The sequence below is a fragment of the Myodes glareolus genome, chromosome 7, assembly GCF_982192425.1.
Source record: "Myodes glareolus chromosome 7, mMyoGla1.1, whole genome shotgun sequence".
Classification (NCBI taxonomy): domain Eukaryota; kingdom Metazoa; phylum Chordata; class Mammalia; order Rodentia; family Cricetidae; genus Myodes; species Myodes glareolus.
In genome coordinates, this window is record NC_142032.1 from 23,376,000 (window position 1) to 23,398,405 (window position 22,406).

The window sequence follows — 22,406 nt, forward strand, 5'->3', positions numbered from 1 at the left end:
CATCATCATGTATTCATAATAAAAAAGACTAATAATTTTAAAAAGAACTTGTACTTTTAGGCTTTCTAAGATTTCAGGAAACAATTTACCCTCCTCTGCCACACTAAACTAAATGCAGACACAATATATTTGACAATAGTTTTCAAAAGGACAGTGAACTGAAGAGAAAACAAGGGCGATGAATCTTCTGACTGCTCAGCCAGTCTGCAAAACAGTCTCCAAAGAACAAACAAACCAACAATAGGTAATTCAGTGTTCAGTTATACTTCTATGTAACCTAAGGATAAATAATGCTATTTTTAAAAATGAGATACTTCTCAGAAATAAAATATTTAAATGATCAATACATAATATAAAGAAATCTGAAAAATGGAAGACAAGACTGCATACCTAGTTAACCTATAAATATATAGGAGAAAAAACCAGGTTTCTCCTATTCTTTTATTCAACAACTGCCTGTTAGAACATCTACCTTGATCAGTAAAACTTAACACTCCTTTTGTTTGTATAAAGCAATTAATATGCCACTGCTAAATGTCATCACAATTCAATTCAGTTTAGTTCTGATGCAACATACCTTTGTCCCAGAGAACCAGATCTTACAGACTGAGTGCTTAGGTCCCCATACTGTCCTCCTCAATCCTGCTGCCAAATGGAATGTTTAAGTTGTTCAACCTTTGTTTCTGACCATGAAATGAGGTTCCCACAACCTCCTCTTGCTAGAGCAGCTCACAGAACTCAGGGAAACATTTACTTAAATGTATAGTCTATTACAAAAAACACTGACGAACAACCAGGACAGCACAGCAAAAACAAAGAGAGCTTCAGTGCTCTCTCCAGAACACCATTCTCTAGGGTCCTCCAACTGTTCCATAAAGGAAGCGCTTATGTCACTTTGGAGTTTCATTATGTAGACATGAAGGATTAAAGCATTGATCACAGTCATCAACTAACTTAACCTTGCTTGAAGCTGAGTTATGTTTACACTTCTAGTCCTGCTTCAGCTTGTTGAGTGACCAAGCCCTAATTCTAGTTAACACACCAGCATACAAAAAGAAACCACTCAAAAAGATGATTCAGAGGTTAAGAGCACGGGCTCCTCTTTCAGAGGTTCTGAGTTCAATTCCCAGCAACCACATGGTGGCTCACAATCTCTGAAATCTGGTGCACTCTTCTGGCATACATGCAGGCAGAACGCTGTATGCATAATAAATAAATAGTTAAAAAAATACTGCCCTGAAGATCCCAGGGACTCTAAAAATTATGATAGGAAACAATGATGAAACCAAATATTTATAATACTATAATATAGTGGTTCCATTTATATAACATTCTGGGGAAGCACTACTGATCAACAGTGACAGAGATTCATCATAAGGTTTGCTGATGGCATAAGAAAAAATTTTGGAATGGAAATATACATTATTTCAATTGTGCTGGTAATAACACAGGTCTATACATTCATTGATCAAAACTCATCAAATAAGGTCTAGAGAGATGGCTCAGCCATGAAGACCACTGGCTGCTCTTACAGGACCCAGGTTCAATTCCCAGCATCCAAATGGTAGCACCCAACAAGCATCTGGAACTCCCTCCACCCAGGAGATCCAATGTCTTCTTTCTTCTGCTCTTCTCGGGCACCAGACATGTACACAGTGCGTACATACAAGATACATAAGCAACCATTGACATAAAATAAAATTAATTTTAAAAGCTAAACCATAAACTTGAAATCTCTATATTTTACTATACCTAATTTATATCTCAAAAAGCTATTTTCAAAATGTTTTTAACCTATCATCTACAGTTAATCATAAATACATACCTCCAACTGCTGTTGTTCCATTTTAGTCAACAAAAATTTTGAGTAGATATTGCTTTTCTCAAGCAAATGCTGAAGTCTGCGGTACCGAATTTCAGTGGATTCTCTATCCCAAGACATTCGAGCCTATCCAAAGAAAAATAATCTATGATACTAAATTTTCTAAAGAGACACATGGATCACTCAGGGTCATCCTTCTACATGGTAAGTTAGGCACTGGCCTGATTATACAAGAGTGTCACAAAACAAAATGAAACAAAGCAATGAAAATAAAAAGAGAACACAATTAGAATAAAAACAAGAAACAAAACCCAGAAGAACTCAAGTCACTAATAGGAGGGTGAGGGAGAATAGAGGAAGACAGGAGGGGAGGAATTAACAAATACAATGACACATATGAAAATACCATATGAAACCCGTGTCTCTTTATGCTAATTAAAACAAAACAAACAAAACTTCACTGGCCAGGGTCTACCGCATCTTTTTATAACTCAAACTGCTGTTACCCAGGCATAGTGGCAAATGTCTATAATCCCAGTACTCAGGAGATAGATAAAGGAAAGCAAGAGTTCAAGGATAGCCACTCTTACACAGGGAGTTCCAAGCCAGTCTAAGTGACATGAAATCCTGTCTCAAAAAAATCAGAAAATTAAAAAACAAAACAAAACAAACCTGTGCTATACATGATGCCCTCTACCACTTGATTCAGTCTGCAAGGTCATCACCAAATTCAGTCCCTCAAACTTGGATCAGAATAGTAACAACAAAATAAACTTCTTTCTTATTTGTCTGTGTGCATGCAAGATGTGTGGGCACTGCAGGCCTGGACACCCATTTTTGAAGATCAGAAGACCACTTTGCAAAGTCAGTTCTTTCTTTCTACCTTTACATACATGGATTCTGGGTTAGAGCTCAGGTTGCTGGACTTGTTCACTAAACACTTTACCAGCTGAGCCATCTCATCACTCCAAACCTCTGTTCAAAATTCAATATGCTTTCTCACGTCTCATCTCTTGCCAGCATTTTGAGTTCCCCAGAGGTTTGCCTGTATATCATTTTAACAGTCCAGGCTTACCTCAAATCTACTATGCTAACAGACGAGCTTGAATAGATTCTCTTGCATCTACCTCCCAGGTACTGGGATTACACAGCTAGATCGATACTTTCAAGTCACATACACTTTTGAATTACAAACCTCTACCTTTTTGTATTACTTTTATATATTGAGTATGTATGAGATGTTTTTATCTACATGTATCATGTTGGTGACACATATGCCTGGTGTACAGAAGGGCACTGGATCCCCTTGAACTGTAGTTACAGCAGATTGTGAGCCACCATGTGAGTGCTGGGAATCAAGTCTGTGTCTCTGAAAAAACTGGAGGTATGCATAGATGCCAGAGATGTCAGATCCCCAGGAGCTGGAATTATAGGCAATTGTAAGCCACCCAACATAGGTTCTGGACTCAAACTCAACCTTTACAAGAGCAATGTCCCACTCCCGAGCTTTATAATTTTAGAAATCTAATTAAAAACAACTATCTACTTTATAAAGTTGAGGACTCAATGAGTAAAACACTGAAAATAAAACCTTGACCTTCTGTTTCTTCTTTTTTGAGACAGTCCACTATGTCACCCTGGCTGATCTAAAATTTGCTGTTAAACCAGGCTGGACTCTAACTCACACCTGTTTCTGCATCCCCAGTCCTGAGAATAAAGATATGCATTGTCTTTGTAGTGTGTGTGCTCATATGTGTGTGTGTGTGTGTGTGTGTGCGCGCGTGCGCGCATGTGTACAACATATGTGACTGGTACCTGTGCTGTTGTTCTGAAGAGGATGTTGGAGCACCTAGAACTGGAGTTATAGACGGTTATAAGTCATCATGTGAGTACTGTGAACCAATCCTGGATCATCTATCTGAAAGTGTAAATAGCGCTCTTAAGAGCTGAGGATGTCTCTAGCCCTCGTTTATTTGATAAACAGTCTTGTTTCGCAGCCTAGGATAGCCTCAAACTTACACCAATTCTCCTGCCTCACTCTCCCAAGAGTTGTGGTTAATTTTTAGGTGCACTACACCAGACATTTTTTTAAACATTTTTTATGGTTTACTTAACTTTATCTTATGTGCATTGGTGTGAAGTTGTCAGATCCCCTGGAACTGGATTTTCAGACAGTTGTGAGCTGCCATGTGGTTGCTGGGAATTGAATCTGGGTCCTCTGGAAGAGCAGTCAGTGCTTTTAACTGCTGAGCCATCTCTCCAGTCCCCCAACATTTTTTTTTAAAGACAGGATCTCATATAATAAAAGCTGACCCCCCCCAACTCCCTCTGTAGCTAGATAGCTGAGGATGACCCATGTAGGGGATGACCTTGAACATCTGATCCTCATGCCTCCATATCCCAAGTGCATACAGGCATACAGCCTAGTGTGACCCTATCCTTAATAAATCTCATTAAGAGGGCCAGACAGCTCAGTGGTTAAGAGCACTGGCTGCTCTTCCAGAGGACCTGCGTTCAATTCCCAGAACCCACATGGGTTGTTCACAACTTTACTGTCCATAAATAGTTCCAGGGAATCTGAATGCACATGAAATAAAGTTAAATAAAAAATTTTTTAAAAATTTCATTAAGGTTTAACAATGCTAGAGCCTGTAGTTTGAGGCTAATAGAAATATATGATATGTTCCAATCTCTACCCAGAGGGAGTTAAGAATTCTGGCTGGCAGGGGAGTAGGGAGCTGGCTTAGTTGACCAAATGGTTACCATGAAACCACGAGGACCTCAGTTAGGACTTCCAGAACCCCATAAAAATGAGCATGGAGATGTTAGCATTCCCAGCGTTGTAAAAGATGTAGACACAGGGATCCCTGGGGCTCCCTGCCCAATCTAGCTGAATAGGTAAAATGATGTTCAGTGAGATTGTCTCAAAAACAAGCAGCATGCAGGGCGATGGATCAGTGGTTCAGGGGTCTAAAGGCCGTTACCATTCAACCCTGACAACCTGTGTTCAATCCCTGGAACCCACATAAAGATGGATGGAAAGAGACCTGACTCTTACAAAAGGCTATCCTGACTACCACACATGTGCCATGCACATCAATTATTTTTATTTAAATGAAGAATGAAAGACACCTGACATCAACTTCCATCCACCCTCCATGTGCCACACAAACACACAAATAATAAAGAGCACTGACATTTAAAATAATTAATATGAACCATGTGACTCATCACTTGTGTCAGGATGGATTATTTTCCAAATTCAGTAGTTTTCTATTTAAGGTATATGTCCTTTCAAGAAAGGGCACGGGTGATAAAAGAAGGGAACTCAGGACATGAGTTCAAATTTGACTTCAACAGCTATTTTTTTTTTTAATCAAATGGCTCAGTTTGTTCTTTTGTAAAATGTACCTGGGCTGGAGATGGTTCAGCAGGTGAAACTGCAACTATGCTTGCAGAGGTTCCAAGTTTGGTTCCCACACCCATGTCTTGTCAGGTGGTTCACAACCTGCTGACCCTAGCTCCAAGACATCTGCAGCCAAATTCAAGTGCACATACCATACCCTCCCACCCACCCACACATGAATAAATGTTTCAAAATAATAAAAAGATGATTTTTAAAAAAGATTATGAGCAAGATAAGGTGGCACAAGCCTATAATTCCAACACTCGGGGGACTCAGACAAAAGCATTGTGAGTTCCAGTCCAGCCTGGGATACAAAAGCAAGATTAAAAGCCCCAAAGAGAAGTCATATTTTACTGAAAGGCTGAGATAAAGGCAAGTAAAGAACTAAGGATTTAAGAATTCCCCGGGATTGTATCTCTCTTTTTCTTGCTCTCTCAAATTAAGCAGCAGGGTGGGTCTTCACAGTAAACATACTAAACAAAATTAAACCTTCCAAATGTTCAAAGTTGCTTTTACTAAGTTATAAAGATTCTATTTACAGAAATTACAAATGCTCTAACTTGTCGTGAATATACACACCTCAATTTTAGCTAAAGAACTTTATCTGTAGAAAACTAAAACAAGTTGATCATTTAGGTAGCAAATCTAAGTTAAGTAATTAACTGCAAAGAAATCATTAGGACCAAGGCTTGGTAGCACACTCGAGTAATTCCAGTTCTGGGAAGCTAGGCAGGGGGATTCTGGGGTGTGGTGGCCAGCCGGAAAACCTGAGTAAAACTGTCCCCAAAACAAACAAAACAGGGAAAAAGAAAAAAAAAAGAGGAGGAAATCAGTAGACCTGGATTTCAGCCCGGCCTTTGATTGATGCCAACATCTACCCCATCTCTGTCTACTACATTATGACTCTGGGTGTTAAAGATTAATTTTGGCCATCAAGCATAGAGTGAAGGTACATATTTAAAAAGCAAATAAAGATGGCAAAGGAAAGCATTCACCAGTGACACTGAATGAAACTTAATGGTCAAAAAAGCAATCTGAAACGTTCACTCAAAACACGTTTCGACCACTCCCCCCACCCCTGCGCCCGCACCCAAACCACATCTCAGAAACCTATCACTCAAAGCGCAAGCCAAGATTTCATCTTCACACGTACGAAAAAGATAAGGGACCGGGCTGCCCTGAAGTTCACGTAAAGACCAGACCAGCGATGAAGGAACGCCCGGGGGAGAACCTCGGGTCACGGGGCATTACCTCTTCTAACATCTTCCGCTCCCTTTCAAGTCCCGCAGCCTCGAGCTGCTCCTCCTCCTCCAGCATGGCTGGGGTAATCAGTGCAGGTTCCGTCGGCTCAGCCATTTCTGGGGCCACGGGCCCTGAGGGGAGGAGGGAGGGGGGCTTTGAGAACGTGGTTGAAGTTACAACTTCTCAACTCCGAAGGTCACGACACTACTCCCTTCCCGGGTGCATGGCAAGCAAACGCCGAAGCGTCTGGGTGACGGTGCCCATCTGCCTGGCCCCAGGTCCCGAAGGAGGGTGCACGGGAGACTGGCAACCCTTCCGTGTCGCCCGGCAGGCGCTCGCCTCCTTCCCCCCTCAGCCCCAGCCCCCGCTGGCTCCCTCTCCCGACGTGGGCCGCAGCCTCCAGGCCGCCGACTCACCGCTGCTGCTCGCGGGCTGCTCCGCAGGCATGGCTGGAGAGCCGCCGGACACCCGGTCGCCTCCTCCGAGCGCCTCCAACGCCGCGCGCTAACTCCTCACAGACCAGCACGCCCAGAGCGCTCCCTCAAGCCCCGGCGCGAGAAAAAACCGCGCGCTTCTCTTTCGCGGGAAAACTCCGGCATCTCGCGAGACTTCCGGCTCCCCGCCCACTTCGGACCTCGACTCACGAGATTTAGAGTAGTTCGTCTTTGCGGGCTCAGTCTCCGCTCTAGGGACGCGTTAACCCTTTACCTGCACCATAATCTCAGGTGCCTGCCTCGAACTTCTCTGGTGATGGTGGAGACTCCACGGAGCTCAGGAGGCCAGAGAGACACTTTTATTTAATCATGGTTCCGAATTGTTCCACTGTGTGCGAGACCTTTTCACACACTGACGGGATTGAATACCCCTAATCTCTGGTCCTTTCGGTAAGAAAACTGAGCTGCAGGTCGAGGTTAGGATGTCAGAAACCGCCAAGCTCGCAGGCTCCCCTGCACAGTTGTAATTCTTTTTTTTTTTTTTTTTTTTGGTAGAATTCCTTCCCAAATAATTCTGAGGATGGTTGAAGGGATAAGAAATCAAGATTATGGCTAATTTAGGATAAGATAAAGGTAATGAGTGATAAACTGACAGAAAGCGGCAAGACTCTGAAATGGGCTGGAAGTGTAGCTCAGTTGGTATAATGCTTGCCTAGTTCGCGCGGAGCCTTGGGTTAACCTCAGCACCATATAAACTGGCTTGGTGATGCATTCCTGCCATCTGGCGCAGGGCAGGTCCAGGCAGCTTGGTAACTAGGTTACTCGGACACACTGGAAGATATGAAACTTTTTTTAAAAAATTCAGAAACTAAATGGAGCACTAATAAAAATGGGCCCTGAAGTGTTTTTTCTCATGGCTGTTTTTTGCTTAGGTTCCAACTTCTTTTCTGCAGTTCCCCCCTCTTTTTGGGTTTTTTTTTGGGGGGGGGGGGTTTCGAGACAGCCCTAGCTGTCCTGAAACTAACTCTGTAGACAAGGCGGGCCCCAAACTCAAGAGATCCACCTGCTTCTGCCTTCCAAGTGCTGGAATTAAAGGTGTGCCCCACCTCCTCCTGCCTGCCAAGTGGCATTTATAATCCTACCCTCACACCTCTAAACACCTCTAAACAAGTACATTAAATAAAAATGTAAGAAATAAAAAGCTTAAGAAAACAATGAGTTTACAATACAAAATAACCGTCTTCAGAATCCTCTTTTTAAAAGCCAGATTTATTATGTATGTATATATTTGAGACAGGGTCTCACTGTGCAGCCCTATCTGGCCTGGAACTTGCTACCTAGATTATGCTGGCCCTGAACTCAATAGACCCACCTGCCTCTGCTTCCCAAGTGCCAGTATACCTACCATGCCTTGATGATAACTTCCCTTCTAATTCTCCAGGAAGAGTAGTTTGATTTGCCCACAAACAAGAGATGGAGCACAATGCAAAGTCATATGGTTCTCAAAGGACAGACATCCACGCTTGGCCCACACTATTAATAAGTGTGTTATGACATTCATTTCCTGACCCAACTTTGCTGTTATGCAGGCCAGATACTAACAATGGCTAAGAAAAACACTGTCATCCACTTCCTAGGGCCTTGGTGTAAATGCCTCCAGTGCAACAGAAAAGGTACAGCAACAAACTAGAGCTACTAAATCTTTACACATAGGTTACTTAAATTCCAGAACTGAGGACAGAAAACGTTAGTTGGAGAGTGAGTGGTTGTTTTAGATTGGGTAATGGGATGTCAGGAGGGGAAAAAAAATGACAAGAAATGTCAAAAAGCCAATCAGTCCAGGGTAAGAATAACTTAGACAGAAACTACAGCTATTCAAAAACACCAAGGCAGAAATAGCTCACGCAGTGTTTGAATACCACAAGGCTAATGTGGTAGATAGAGAAATGGCTCAGCTGTTAGAAGGAGCTATGGCTCCTGCAGAGCTATGACTACCTATACGTCTAGTTCCAGGGGACTAATGCCCTCTTCTGGCCTCCTTGGCTATCCACATACATGCATAAAGACCACCCACACACTCATAAATCATTTTTTTAAAGATGGCTAACGACAAGCAGAGTTGGTAAGAGGGAATATCACAGAAGGAGATAGATAACCCAGCTGTGATGTTGGGATTTTTCTTCTAAAATATTACAAGTTATATTTCTCTACCTTCACAAAATGTCTTAGAAACTTTCTTTATATGAATACTTCACTATGTAACCAATCAGATTTCATTATCAAACCTAACCATTGCTCAATTTTATACTACTAGGTCTCCTTCAAACAAAGATAGGATCTCCCCAACTTCCCAATAGTAAAATTTGCAAATCTAGCATCTGAATTCCCTTTCACTCCCTTATTTTCTCTATGGGATAGAACTCCTTGAAGCCTACTCTAGGACTCTTAGATTAACATTCCATTCTCTGGGGCTCCTAGGTACTCCCTGAATTCTTTCAATTATTATTCAAATACTTAAATCTCTCTTGCAAGTGAAGGAAGGCTGTAGCTGCTGGAGGAGGAAGAGGAAAAGTTAACTTTTTAGCAACATCAGTCCCCTCCGCCTTTATAGCCTACTGTTGAATTATTTACACTTAGCACACAGCTATAATTCCAGCACTTGGGAATCCGAGATAAGTGGATCTGAGTTCAAAGCCAACATGGTCTACATGGTAAGTTCCAAGATAGCCAGAGTTACTGCGAGTTAGTGAGACTGTCTCTAAATATCAAAACGACAACAAAAATGTTTTATACTTACCTGGGCTTAGTGGCACACACCAGTAATCCTAGCACTCAGAGGAGTTTGAGGTAAGAGGATTGTTAGAATTTGAGGTTAGACAGGGTCACCAACTGTTTTTCAGATCAACTAAGCTACTTAGTGGCTTGCACCTGTAATTTCAATTTCTTGGCGCCAAAGGCAGGAAGACTGATGCTGTCTTGAGGCCAGTCTGGTTAACATTAAGGATTCCTAGGCCAGCAAAGGCAAAGTATGTGTTACTGGTGTCAGAGTCTGGCCTGGATGTTTCCAGGCTTTTGGCCTCTTCTTAGTCAAAGAACTGAGATAAATGTTGCAGTGCAGCAAGGACTTTACTCAAAACGGTGGGATAGAACAGAATGAAATAATCGCCAAGACTGACAGTGGGCCCAATGAGGGAGAGTACGCAAGGGTCCTGATTATTGTTTAGGGGTTGGAGAGGAGGGGTTTGGTTGCTAAGGAGTGTAGTTTGGGTGGTTTCTTTGCTTTGATTAACAGGCTTAGATAATAGATCCTTGCTTACTAAGAATGTCCTATTCCTAGTGCATCAGATTTTAATTATATGTACACCCAATTTTGTATAGACATAAGATGGAGGTTAGGAGACTATGAAAACACAGGTTGCCTTATTGCTCTCACACCCAAAATCATTCTAGGCCAATAGGCTCTCCTCGCGTCCTGCCCAGCTACATTGGGAACATGTTCAAATAGATGGTCTTTAGTGAAAGAAGAAATCAGTTTTCTTGCTTGGAGTGGGGTATGTGCAGATGGAGTAGGTGGGTATCCTAGGTTGTTAGCAGGTTCCTAGATGCATTGTTCAGAAAGGGTATGTATGTGTGTATGGTATATGCAGGTAAGGGTCTCAGGCTGCAAAATGCATGATTAGAAGAGGGTTATGTGTTTACTGCACAAAAGGAGTGAAGTCCCAGCATGCTAAACTACCTCCTACTTCTATGCTTGTCTGCTGTAGAGTGAATCCTTGTAAAAAAAAAAAAAAAATTCCACAAAAGCAAGCATCTACTCTAGCATTTTATTTTATTTTTTTTTAAAATTTTTGTATCATTGGTGTTTGAGAGAGTCAGATTCACTGGAACTTGAGTTACAGGCAGTTGTGAGCTACCATGTGGGTGCTAAGAATTGAACCCAGGTCCTCTGGAAGAGAAGCCAGTGCTCTTAACCTCTGAGCCATCTCTCCAGCCACTTACCTTATTTATTTATTTATTTATTTATTTATTATTTTTATTTTTTTTTTGAAACAGGGTCTCTTTATGTAACACCCTGGCTGTCCTGGAACTTGCTTTGTAGACCAGGCTGACCTCGCACAGAGATCTATCTGCCTGTGTCTTTCTCCTGAATGCCAGGATTAAAGGCGACTGCTACCACCATCTGGATTTTTACACTAACATTTTAAAACTGGTGCCTCCTACTGATTCTTCAACAACTGGTTGTCACAACCAATAAACATTAAAGAGTTACTAATGTAGTGAGTTACCTACTTTTCTCTCTGATGCAGAATTTACTGGATAATATCTTAGTTTCTATCTCAATCTCACAGCACAAAGTGAACTGAAGTTACAGGGTGGGGGAAAGCCCCACCTGTGTGAAGATTCTAAATGGCTGGCTAGCTAATTTTAAATATACACCAGGACCTGGGGAGATGGATAAATGGTTAAAAGGGGCTGGGGTGAAGAACATTCCAGATTCTTTTAGGTATATGGATGCCAGGAGCTGGGGTGAAGCTTCCACCAGAAGAACCATCTCTAAGCTAACACTATTCTGACTATTAGGTAAAACCTTTGGGATATATTCTAAACATATCATAGCTTCCACTAACCCAAAAGCAAAGAATGTCCTCTGCTTGCACCAAAGACCTACAGCAGAGCTGCTTAATATGGCAGTGCAAACCAGTGGAAACAGAGAACCAGGCATTCAAAGCCAGCCAGCCTCGTTTACACATAATGTCTCCATGGAAAGTTTGAGGTAGCCTGGATTATGTGAGAGCCCTGTCATTAAAGATAAAAATGCAGTCAAGTGTGCTGGTGTATGCCTATAATCTCAGCACTCGGGAGGGAAAGGCAGGCAGATCTCTGTGAGTTCAAGACCAGCCTGGTCTACAGAGCGAGTTCCAGGACAGCCAGAGCTACATACAGAGAAACCTGTCTCAGAAAAACAAAAAACAGCCAAGTATGGTGGCCCATGCCTGGAATCCCAGCACTGGGAGGTAGAGAAAAGGAGGATCACAAGTTTGTAACCAGCCTAAGTTACAAAGTGAAACTCTTATCTTTAAAAATGTTTTTAAAAGAAGTCTTTTAAAACCTAATTAATTAAAGAACATCTCCAGGAAAGATTTCTCTATTATAAGAAAAACAAAAAACAAAAAAGGAGGGTCAAACAGAAGAAACAAAATTCTCACTTTCTAGCTGAGAGACTGTTGCCTGACCCTGTAATTGTGATGCCTTATTTAAACAATTACAGATTAACCCTGATGGCACTGTACCAAGTTGCCAGTCTCAGAGAGAACAAAGAGAATTTTAAAGTTTACTATCTCCAGATAGTAAGATATTCACTAAAATCTATTCAAACACACACAAACTATTTGTATCCCTGGCTGCTCTGGAACTTGCTAGAGAGACCAGGTTGACCTCAAATTTAAGATACACCTGCCATTTATCCCTAGTACTGGGATTAAAGCATTCACCTCCAAGCCCAACCAGATAACTTCTCCAAATTATTACATAGGAAGCCATTCCCTCCAAGAGGTGTGGTACAATTCATATCTCTGTCTCAATATCTCAATCTCTTTTCTGTCTTCTGTCTCTTCCTCTTCCTCACTCTCATTTTGCCTGCTGTGTTTGCATTCATATTGTCTATATTAAAATTTACGTCAGTTCTGGTGTGATAAATGCTTACAACCCCATACCTTGGCTTGTCGTCATTACGGCTACAACATTTTGCTGTAACCTACCTACATGATGTCCTCACCAATATGTTTGGTAACTACCTTGACTTATGACTCCTTTCTTCTATGACTACAGAACGATTATGTGATCACTTTCATGGTGGAACATGTCATTTCAGGCATCTTGAATCTGTTCCTGGACCACAGTCACTCATGTGATTCAGAATAAACTTTTTTTTTCCCAGTTTTTCGAGCCTGTCCTGGAACTAGCTCTTATAGACCAGGCTGGCCTCGAACTCACAAAGATCCTCCTGCCTCTGCCTCCTGAGTGCTGGGATTAAAGGCATGCGCCACCACCAACCAGCCAGAATAAACTTTTTAAAATTTATTTTTATATATTATGCATACAGTGTTCTGCCTGCATGTATGCTTGCACTCCAGAAGAGGGCACCTGATCTCATTCTAGATGGTTGTGAGCTACCATGTGGTTGCTGGGAAGGGAACTGAACTCAAGCCCTCTGGAAGAGCAACTAGTGTTTTATCTGCTGAGCTATCTCACCAGCCCAAAACTTATTTTTTTTCACCTTGTGGTAAAAGCTGTGTTTTTTGTCAGTTTAGTGATCCACTGTGAGATCCCAAAAACAACCGATTTTGGCACTTTGTGCCTAGTCCTCTGGGTTCCCTTCTTATATAGCTGCTGGTGAATCTTCCTGCTGCCCAAACTTCCCTGGTGGTCTGGGCTGGTGGTGGAAGTCCACTTACTTGCTTCAGACAGGAATTGAAGTGTTTGTATGAGAGCATTTGACAGAATCTCTGCTAGCATTTAGCCCTTTCTCCTTCCATTCCACTGATGGCTAAACGCTTACATTTTTCTTGTCTCCTCACTCCTGCAATTTTAGCTTAAAAATTCTGGGAGGATCTAAAACCAAAGTGTGTTGCCACATGCCCCTAAATTCAGCACCTGGAAGGGTAGAGTTGGGAGAATCACAAGATTCAAGATTCTCAAGTAGTTAAGGAGTTCAAGGTAAGCCTCAACTACATTGCCAAGTTCTGTGAAGATCCCATCTCAGCAGCCTGGCCCCCTTGGATCACATCTTCTGATCCGGAGGAACTGCCTTCCCACCAGCCATCATATTTGAATACTTGGTCCACTGTTGAACTGTTTGTGGAGGATTAGGAGGTATGACCTTGTTAAAGAAGGAGTATCACTGGAGGTGCTCTTCGAGGTTTTAAAAGCCTATGCCACTCCTAGTTAGCTAGCTAGCTAGCTCACTCTTGATGTGGGATTTCCCTCTGTATGCTATGATTACCTTTAATGAATAAAGAACTGCCTTGGCCTATTGATAGGGCAGAACTTAGGTGGGGGGGGGGGGGAGAGGGGAAAGACTAAATGGCATGCTGGGAGAAAGGAGGCAGAGTCAGGGAGAAGCCATGTAGCCCTGCCGGACCTGGACGGGACTTTAGCCTGTAAACCACAGCCACATGGAGATACACAGATTAATAGAAATGGGTTAAATTAAGATGTAAGAGTTAGCCAATAAGAAGCTAGAGCTAATGGCCAAACAGTGTTTTAAATAATATAGTTCCTGTGTGATTATTTTGGTTCTGGGTGGCCGGGACGAACAAATAGTCTAATATAACACACTCTTTACCTATCTCTCTCATCTGTCTGTCTGTCTTCTTTACCCACCCTTCTGTTATATGCTTATAGACCAAGATGTAAGCTCTAATCTACCTTTCCAGCATTGTGCTGACTTCCATGTAGGTGCTGAAAACCAAACCTCTTCTCTGCAAGAACAGAAGCACACTCAACTGCTCACCCACCTCTCCAGCCTGATTTTTGTGAAAGATGAGCTGTAGGGATCTAGTTTCCTTCTTCCACACATGGAAGTCCAATTTCCCCAGAACCATTTATTCAAAGAGGCTGCCTGTTTTCCCAGTGTTTGGTTTCTGCTAATGTTTCTAGGGTTTTTTTTTAAAGATTTAATTATTATATTACAGTGTTCTGCCTGTATGTATATATGTATATTTGCACACCAGAAGAAGGTACAAGATCTCATTATAGATGGCTATAAGCTACCATGTGGTTGCTGGCAATTGAACTCAGGATCTCTGGAAGAACAGCCAGTGCTCCTAACCTCTGAGCCATCTCTCCAGCCTCTATAAGAGACATGGTCTCCTGTATTGCAGACTGGCTTTGACCTTAAATTTCTGATCCTATCCCCATCTCTGAAATGTTGGGTTGGTGGTGTTCACTAGCACACATGGTTTATGTGGTGCTAGGGACCAAACCTAGGAGTTTCTGCATGTTAAATAAGCAATCTCAACCAAGTAAACCATATTGTCAGCCCCCAAAATACACTTTAAAAGAACATATATATATAGGTGTTTTGCCTGCCTATATATAAGTGTATCACATGCATGCAGGCCCCATGGAGGTAAGAAGAGAGTGTTGAATCCTCTAGAATCCAGCAGATTGGAGTTATAGACAACTGTGAGCCACCATATGGCTCACAACATGTGGATGCTGATAATCAAACATGGGTCCTCTAGAAGAGCTCCCAGTGCTCTTAACCTCCCCGAAGACATTTCTGCCAGCTAAATGTAGAACACTTTTCATCCTTTTGAGTTGCCCAGAGTGATATGCATAGTGAGTTCTTGGCCAGACCTGCCAGGGATACACAGAGAGACCTTGTCTCAAATAAAGAACTAAACTAACAAATGCCTGCTGTGTGGGGTCATGTGAGTATTACATATTACCTGTTTATGTGGCCCAAAGGGAAAGAATATACAGTACAGTATGTCAGTTTCTCTGAAAGGCTCAAAGTACTGACAACCTCAGAAATTCCTTAGAGAAGAAACCTGACCCACAGAAAAAAAAGTTAGTCTGTTTTTTTTTCTAGATATTGACTAAACCTGATAGCACTAAAATAATGAAGACTCATTCTGTCATAATTCTGCTTACAAGTTTTATTTTCATAGTAATTGTTACTAGTGGTTTTTAGTGACTTTCTTATATTTACATTTTATATACACATTTATACTTGGAAGGTAAAGAAACTGTACAATAAAAAAGGTAAAAAGAAGAAATATAGAACATAAGACAACTTCAGGAAACTAATACCTGAAAGTAAAATTAAATCCAGGCCAAGTGGTATAAATTCAGAGATTTCTGCCAGAGGTTATGTGCCCTTTATGAGGACACCAATATCAAGGCATAGTCACAAGAGTTAAAAGCTCATTCTAAAACCTATTAAGACTCTAAAAACTCCTTCAGTATTTTATAACACTACCAGTTTCACGGAGCCAGCCCCTTCGATAGGAGTTAACTCTTCAGGGTTCCCGAGGCTAGAATGATCAACCCATAGGGTAAAAATATATGGACACCCTCTGGTCCCATATTCCTTAGGCAATTTATTATACCATAAGGAAGAATCTCTGGCTTTTTAGTCTATATATATATATATATATATATATATATATATATATATATATGTATTGTCCACCACTGAATCTGAAATGTGTGCTTCTATGTTATTTCAAACCAAATTGCAACATCAAAACAGTATAAATCTAATCAGTAACCAAACAGTATTTTGTACAGATGTGACCCATAATAATTCAAATGATTTAGGTTAGGTTCAAAAATTAAGTATAATAAATTTAATGCCAGTTTACCAATGATTAATAATTTATATGAGATGCCATCAAAAAGACTAAGAAAAAAGGTAAAATTACTTTTACTATTATTCCCATCAATTAGAAAAAATATGCATAGAGTTTCACAAGTCTTAGACTTAGCTATGTAAGATTTCAAATTTCAAACTGAAATTAATAAAATTTGTTTCTATAGATAGAAGATGGATTTTAACTAAAAAAATTCAAGTCTTGTAAGTAGTGTGTTATCTAGAACTCTTAGAATTCATTGCTTTTTTATTCTTACTCTCAAAGTCAAGTCTTCAGTCCACTAAAGTGCAAAAAGATCTTTCATTCTACCAGTTAGTTTTTTAATGTTAAGTTACTACCTAACAATTTGTCAGACAAGAAACAAAAAGGCTAAAATTCTTCTGTAATAGAAACTCCTTAGAGAAAGAATTTCTCTTCAAAAGCAAAGGGACACAACACTGTGGGAAACACCATAAACAAAACAAGAAACAATGTCCCACCAACATTTCCAGTCTAAGAGGGTCAGAACTGCCCTAGCCTATGATATGGTAAGCAGGAGTTACAGTGACTTCAATAACATACAATGTAGATGCTTACTATTGGTCTACAATAGCTTCAAACGCCCCGAACTGGAGATAATACATGTATCCTATCTTTTTTGGAGGTTAAAGTAGGATTTAACAATCCTATTCTGACCCCTGAAGTGTGTTTGTGGTAATTGTTAAAAAAGAAAAAATATAAAAAAAATTGAAGTTTCTGTTGAAACTATTTTTTAAAAATTATTGCATTTAAAGTATTCACTCCAAATTAAGGAGTATGTAAAGGCCATCTAAGCCTTTTCCTGTGAAAAATGGCTCTTCCAGGTACTTTTTTGTTAATACTGTCAATAAATTACGTATTTCATTTCCTTCAGCCATGGAAGTTCAACCCAGCAGTTTTGCAGCTCTGATTCTTCTCTCTAGCACTTCTTTCCATGCTATCAGCATCAAACAAGAAACTGCCCCAAAATTAGCTTTTGCATTTCAGTTTGTCCCTGACTCCAATGTCAGCTCTTCAGAGCAGGACTGCAGTTCTTATCCCCTTCTTTAACGTCCTTCGTTACAGATGCAAAGACCTGCAAATTGCACGAAACAAAGAGATTTAAAATCCTCACACCATCCCTGCTTACAGTTTCTAAGGGCAGAGTCTCACAGCCCGCGCTGGCTCTGGCTCTGATCTGCTGCACAGCAGAGGATGCCTCTGACTGCTGATCCTTTAGCTGCCCCCTCAGCAGCTGAAATTTCAGGCATATGCTACTTTCTTAGATTTCCTGGGGTTTTTTTGTTTGTTTGCTTTGACTTTTCTTGTTTTTGTTTCTATAGTTTATTAATTCATTGGTTGTGTATGTGAGTATGTGTACATGCCTTGGTCAGCAGACACCTTGCATGAGTTGGTTGTCTTCTGCCACATGGGTCCTAGAGATTGCCAGCAGGAACTTTTACTTGTTAAGCCATCTCTCCACCTCTCCTTTACTTTACTTTTAAAAGCCCAGTTTTACTGAATATAATTAAATTCCAGTTTTCATCAACTGAAATTACTTTAATATAACTGGGACAATATTTTTATATTTTATTTCAAGGGCAATTAAACTAAGATTTTAAAAGACAGATGTGTCATTCATGGACTAAATGATAATCCTTACTTTATGTCATTTACCAGTATATATGTTTCTCCTAACAAGACTAAGCATCTGAAAGCCAGGATCTCTGGGTGTGGTTGCACATGCTGTATTCCAGAACAGAAGGATCATGGGTTCAAGACTGTGTTGGTTTGAATAAGAATGGCCCCCACAGGCACATATATTTGAATGGTCATCCCAGAATGGGAATACTTGGGACAGATTAGGAGGTATGGCCTTGTTGGAGGTAGGTGTGTCACTAGGGGTGGGTTGTGGGGTTTCAAAGGCTCAAGCCAGGCCCAGTGTCTCTTTCTTCCTGATACCTACAAATCCAAATGTAGAATTCTCAGCTACCATGTCTACCTGAGTGCTGCCATGCTCCCCACTATGAGGATAATGGACTAAACTTCTAAAACTGTAAGTACACCCAAATTAAATGCCTTTTATTTTTAAGAAAGTTGCCATGGTCTCTTTACAGCAATATAACACTGACTAAGACAAAGGTCATCTTCAGCTATACAGTAAGATCAAGTCTAGCCTGAGTTAAATGAGGCCCTGACTCAAAACAACAAAAAGCTAATATCATATATTACATTCTTTCTGTTACAAGCTTTTAGTGTACAGCAGATGGGGTTTTTTGGGTGGTACTTCATTTTTTACATTCATCTATCTATCTATCTATCTATCTATCTATCTATCTATCTATCTATCTATCTATGGTATATGTGAGTGAATTAGCATGCATGTGCCATTGTGCATGTGTGGAGTCATCTACATGTGGGACCCAAGAATTAAGCTAAGGTATTATTTAGCATCAGCATGCATTTGCCACAGTGCAATCATCAACATGTAGGACCCAAGGGTATGTGTGAGTGCATTAGCATGCATGTGCCATAGTGCATGTGTGGAATCTTCCATCATGTGGGACCCAGGGATTAAACTCAGGTAGTCATATTGGCAGTGGGAACCTTTACCCTTGAATCATCTTGCCAGTTTCATAGCAGATATTTAATACAATTGTTTGAAATATCAAAGTAACCCCATGACTGCATTGGTGAGTGATTACTGTAGGTGGCAATTCACTAAAATACTACAGGATTTATATAAAATAAAGCTGTAAATTTATAAAAGAAAAAGTCATTTTAAATCCTTCCATCTTAAAGCCAAGAATTATTTTTTAGTTTAAGACTAACATTTGTGATATAGATAACTGTTTTACAAAGCATCAATAAATAATTTTAACTATTAAAAGTTTAAAAAAAGGGGTGAGGGAGAAGGTGGAGGGAGCAGGAGAAGGGGAAGAAGTGGAAAACAGATATGGCATGTAAAATGAGAAAAGATAGTTTTAAAAAATAAATTTTTAAAAAAGTTAGAAAAAAATACCTGAGTCCATTTCTTGGTGCTATTCTGCATCTGAATGGCTGCAATACAGCTGAAAAGCTTTTCTGATGTGATATCTTCTGGCAATTTGGTGAGAAATTGTGCTATATGAATAAAGTCCATCTGTAGGAGTATATCTTCATATAGCCGGAGAATCCCCAATCCAGTCCTAAATAAAAATTCCTCTCCATCTCTGCAAAACACATCCCAGACACGACAAGCCAGATCAAGTGGCAGTGACTTGCTGTACAGCGTGAAGATCCTAGAGTCAGGGAGAGACAGTTACTCAACTGTTTACTTATTCACCCCATCAAGCATCACTACAGAAGAAGAAGTGCATAGGGATAAAAGGACAAACACAATGTAATGTCTGTTCTCTAAACTTGAATAGTGATAAGTTAATAAGTAATGACGTTAAGTAAATTTACAACCTTACATGGAGATGAAGTCTGGGATAAAACGGGGTGGAATAGCATAATGACAAGAGCCATGGAGTTCTGAAACCAGAATGCTTGAGTCTGAATCTCTAATTTCCATCTTTGTTATATGACCTAAACATAATATTTAGTTTTGCTATGCCTCAGATTCCTCATCATAGCAGACTAAAGATATTATATTACCTATTTTAGGGCTGTTTTGAAAATTAAAGTAGTAAAGTCATTTTCTCATCTTGTTATTGGTTGTTATGTATTTATTGGAGGTTGGGGCAGACAAGCTCTCACTATATAGCCAGGCTCCTGCTTATAACTCATGCTCCTCCTACCTCTGCCTCTCCAAGAGCTAGAACTTCAGGCATGCACTACTATACCCAGATTAATCAAGGGTTCAAAACAGTGTCAGATATATAAAAAATGTTCAAGACTTGAGGTGCAGCTTAATCCTAGAGAAGCTTGCAAGCATGTGCAAGGCTGTGTGTTTAATCTCAGCGCTATACATGTCAACCAAACCAGCAACAAGGGAAGGAGGGGAAAAGGGGAGGAGGGAGGGAGAATAACCAAAGCAATGGTGAGGAAGGTGGGTGGAGAAAGAAAGAGAAAGAGGGAGGGAGAGGGCAGAGAGAGAGAGGAAGCAAATCAGAATATATCAGGGAAGAGAAATGAAAAAGGCCCAGTGACTAGGAAGGCATCCTATTTGGTAAAGGTCATTATCTGCTTACTCATTTTTCTTCACTAAAGTTTACAGCTAGCCTAGGGTCGGTGGTAGAACACCTGCCTAGCATGTAAGCTACCCTGGGCATCATTCCCAGGATAAACTGAATATGGTGGCACACGCTTGAAACTCTAACCCTTGGGAGGTAGAGTAGGAAGATTAGAATTTCAAGGTCATCCTCAGCTACCAAGGAAGTTTGAAACCAGCCTGGACTACAAGCCCTGTCTCAAAAATAAAATTCCATAACTACTCCTTACTGTTGACAACTTCATAACCTCCACTTTTAAGAGACTTTAAAAAAAAAAAGTTTAAGGAGTATGCCTGTGTGTATGTCTGTTCATGTAGTGCCTGAGGAGGCTAGAGAAGGGCATCCAATTCCCTTGGATTTGAGTTACAGACACCCTGAAGTTGCTGGAAGTTGAACCTGGATCTTCTGGGACAACAGCCAGTGTTCTTAAACACTAAGCCATCTCTCCCGTCCTAAATTCTCCACTTCTTATCAAAATTCACAGTGATACTAAAGTCAACTGCCTATTGCTTACCACACAAACCCTCAAAATTAGAAAGAATATCCTGGAAGTAAGAAAATAAATATTAGCATCTAAACAAGGAATTATGCCTCTTTCAGAACTTTGGATAAAGCTTTGAAAAACATCTTATTAAAGAAATATTACCATATAATATATCTCTGCTGTGTTAAGAATAAAGAAATGACAACTATATTTTCCCTGAGATATCAATATATGCTAGGCATTAAATAAGATAATCCATCACTACAATTCACTACATTTCAAGATATTACTACACTCTTTTTTTTGAAAAAAAGAATTTATTTACTGCATGTGTGCATGTGTGTGCATGCACATGTTTGCCATGGTGCATGTGGATGTCAGAGAACAACTATTGGGAGTTGGTTCTTGCCTTGCACCTTGTTGAGGCAGGGTCTCTATTGCTTCTGCTGCTGTACTCATTACTCTAAGCTAGCTTCCCAGGGATTCTCTTGTCTCCGCCTCCCATGCTACCCCCGGAATGCTGAGATATGTGCCACTTCATCTGGCTTTCTATATAGGTTACAGGGGTCAAAATCACATCAGACTGTGTGGCAAGTGCTTTCCCATGCTGAGCCATCTTCCCAGGCCCCTATTCTCTTCTCTTTCCTCTACTTTGCAAAAGACTTTAATAAACACATACATACATATATATAATTTTATGTTAAAAATATTTTATATATCTGCATATATTATATAGAGCTGTAGTTACAGGCTGTGGAGCTGCTCAAGCATTTCCCCAGTAGGGAAATGAACTCAGGTTCTCTGCAACAATAGCACGCACTTTGTTTGTTTGTTTGTTTTTTTTTTTAAAGAACTGCATCACCACACCACACAAAGTACTTTTAACCACTTAGCAATTTCTATGGCTCTCTCCTATTTCCTTTTATTAAAACAAACAAACAAACAAACAAACAAACAAAAACCCAGAAACTTATTTCAAACCAGTCTATGTTTTTTGTTTGTTTTGTTTTTCGAGACAGGATTTCTCCTTGTATCCCTGGAACTCAACTTTGTAAATCAGGCTGGCCTTGAAAGAGATCCTGTTATGTCTGCCTCGGGAGTACTGGGATTCAAGGCATGTACCACATCTGGCTCCAGTCTGTTTTTAAATATGTCCCTATATAATGTGGGACTTTTTCTATTTGTAAGGGAAAGGTTCTTTTGCACATATAATCTCATCTATCAGATTTACTATATTCCCTAAAAGAACAGAGAAAGTTATAGTTTATTTCCTTTTTACTGTTATTTATGTCTACTAGTGACTTACCAATCTATCAAGTATATATCTGGTGTAAGACTATATGACTTGAAATGAAGAAATAGTTTGGACAGGTTTTCCTCAAAGAATACTTCAAATGTTGCAAAATACTTCAACATCTATAAACAGGAAATAAAATCAATAAAAT

At 40.3% G+C, this 22,406-nt stretch overlaps 2 protein-coding genes across 3 annotated transcripts in view; both read right to left on the reverse strand.

Annotated features, from left to right (window-relative positions):
* The window catches only part of Hells (helicase, lymphoid specific), a 36,228-nt gene extending 29,187 nt beyond the window's left edge, over window positions 1-7,041 (reverse strand). The window contains exons 1-3 of the mRNA XM_048438958.3: window positions 6,887-7,041; window positions 6,480-6,601; window positions 1,826-1,948 (exon numbers count right to left, since the gene is read on the reverse strand). Of these exons, the coding sequence (XP_048294915.2) occupies window positions 1,826-1,948; window positions 6,480-6,601; window positions 6,887-6,917 (276 nt within the window). The 5' untranslated portion in view covers window positions 6,918-7,041. The remainder of the gene's footprint in view (window positions 1-1,825; window positions 1,949-6,479; window positions 6,602-6,886) is intronic.
* An 8,511-nt stretch (window positions 7,042-15,552) lies between these two features.
* The window catches only part of Tbc1d12 (TBC1 domain family member 12), a 65,532-nt gene continuing 58,678 nt past the window's right edge, over window positions 15,553-22,406 (reverse strand). For both annotated transcript variants that reach the window (XM_085693846.2, XM_085693845.2), the window contains 3 exons: window positions 22,268-22,377; window positions 19,304-19,562; window positions 15,553-17,377 (listed from right to left, as the gene is read on the reverse strand). In XM_085693846.2, the coding sequence (XP_085549972.2) occupies window positions 17,309-17,377; window positions 19,304-19,562; window positions 22,268-22,377 (438 nt within the window). In that variant the 3' untranslated portion in view covers window positions 15,553-17,308. The remainder of the gene's footprint in view (window positions 17,378-19,303; window positions 19,563-22,267; window positions 22,378-22,406) is intronic.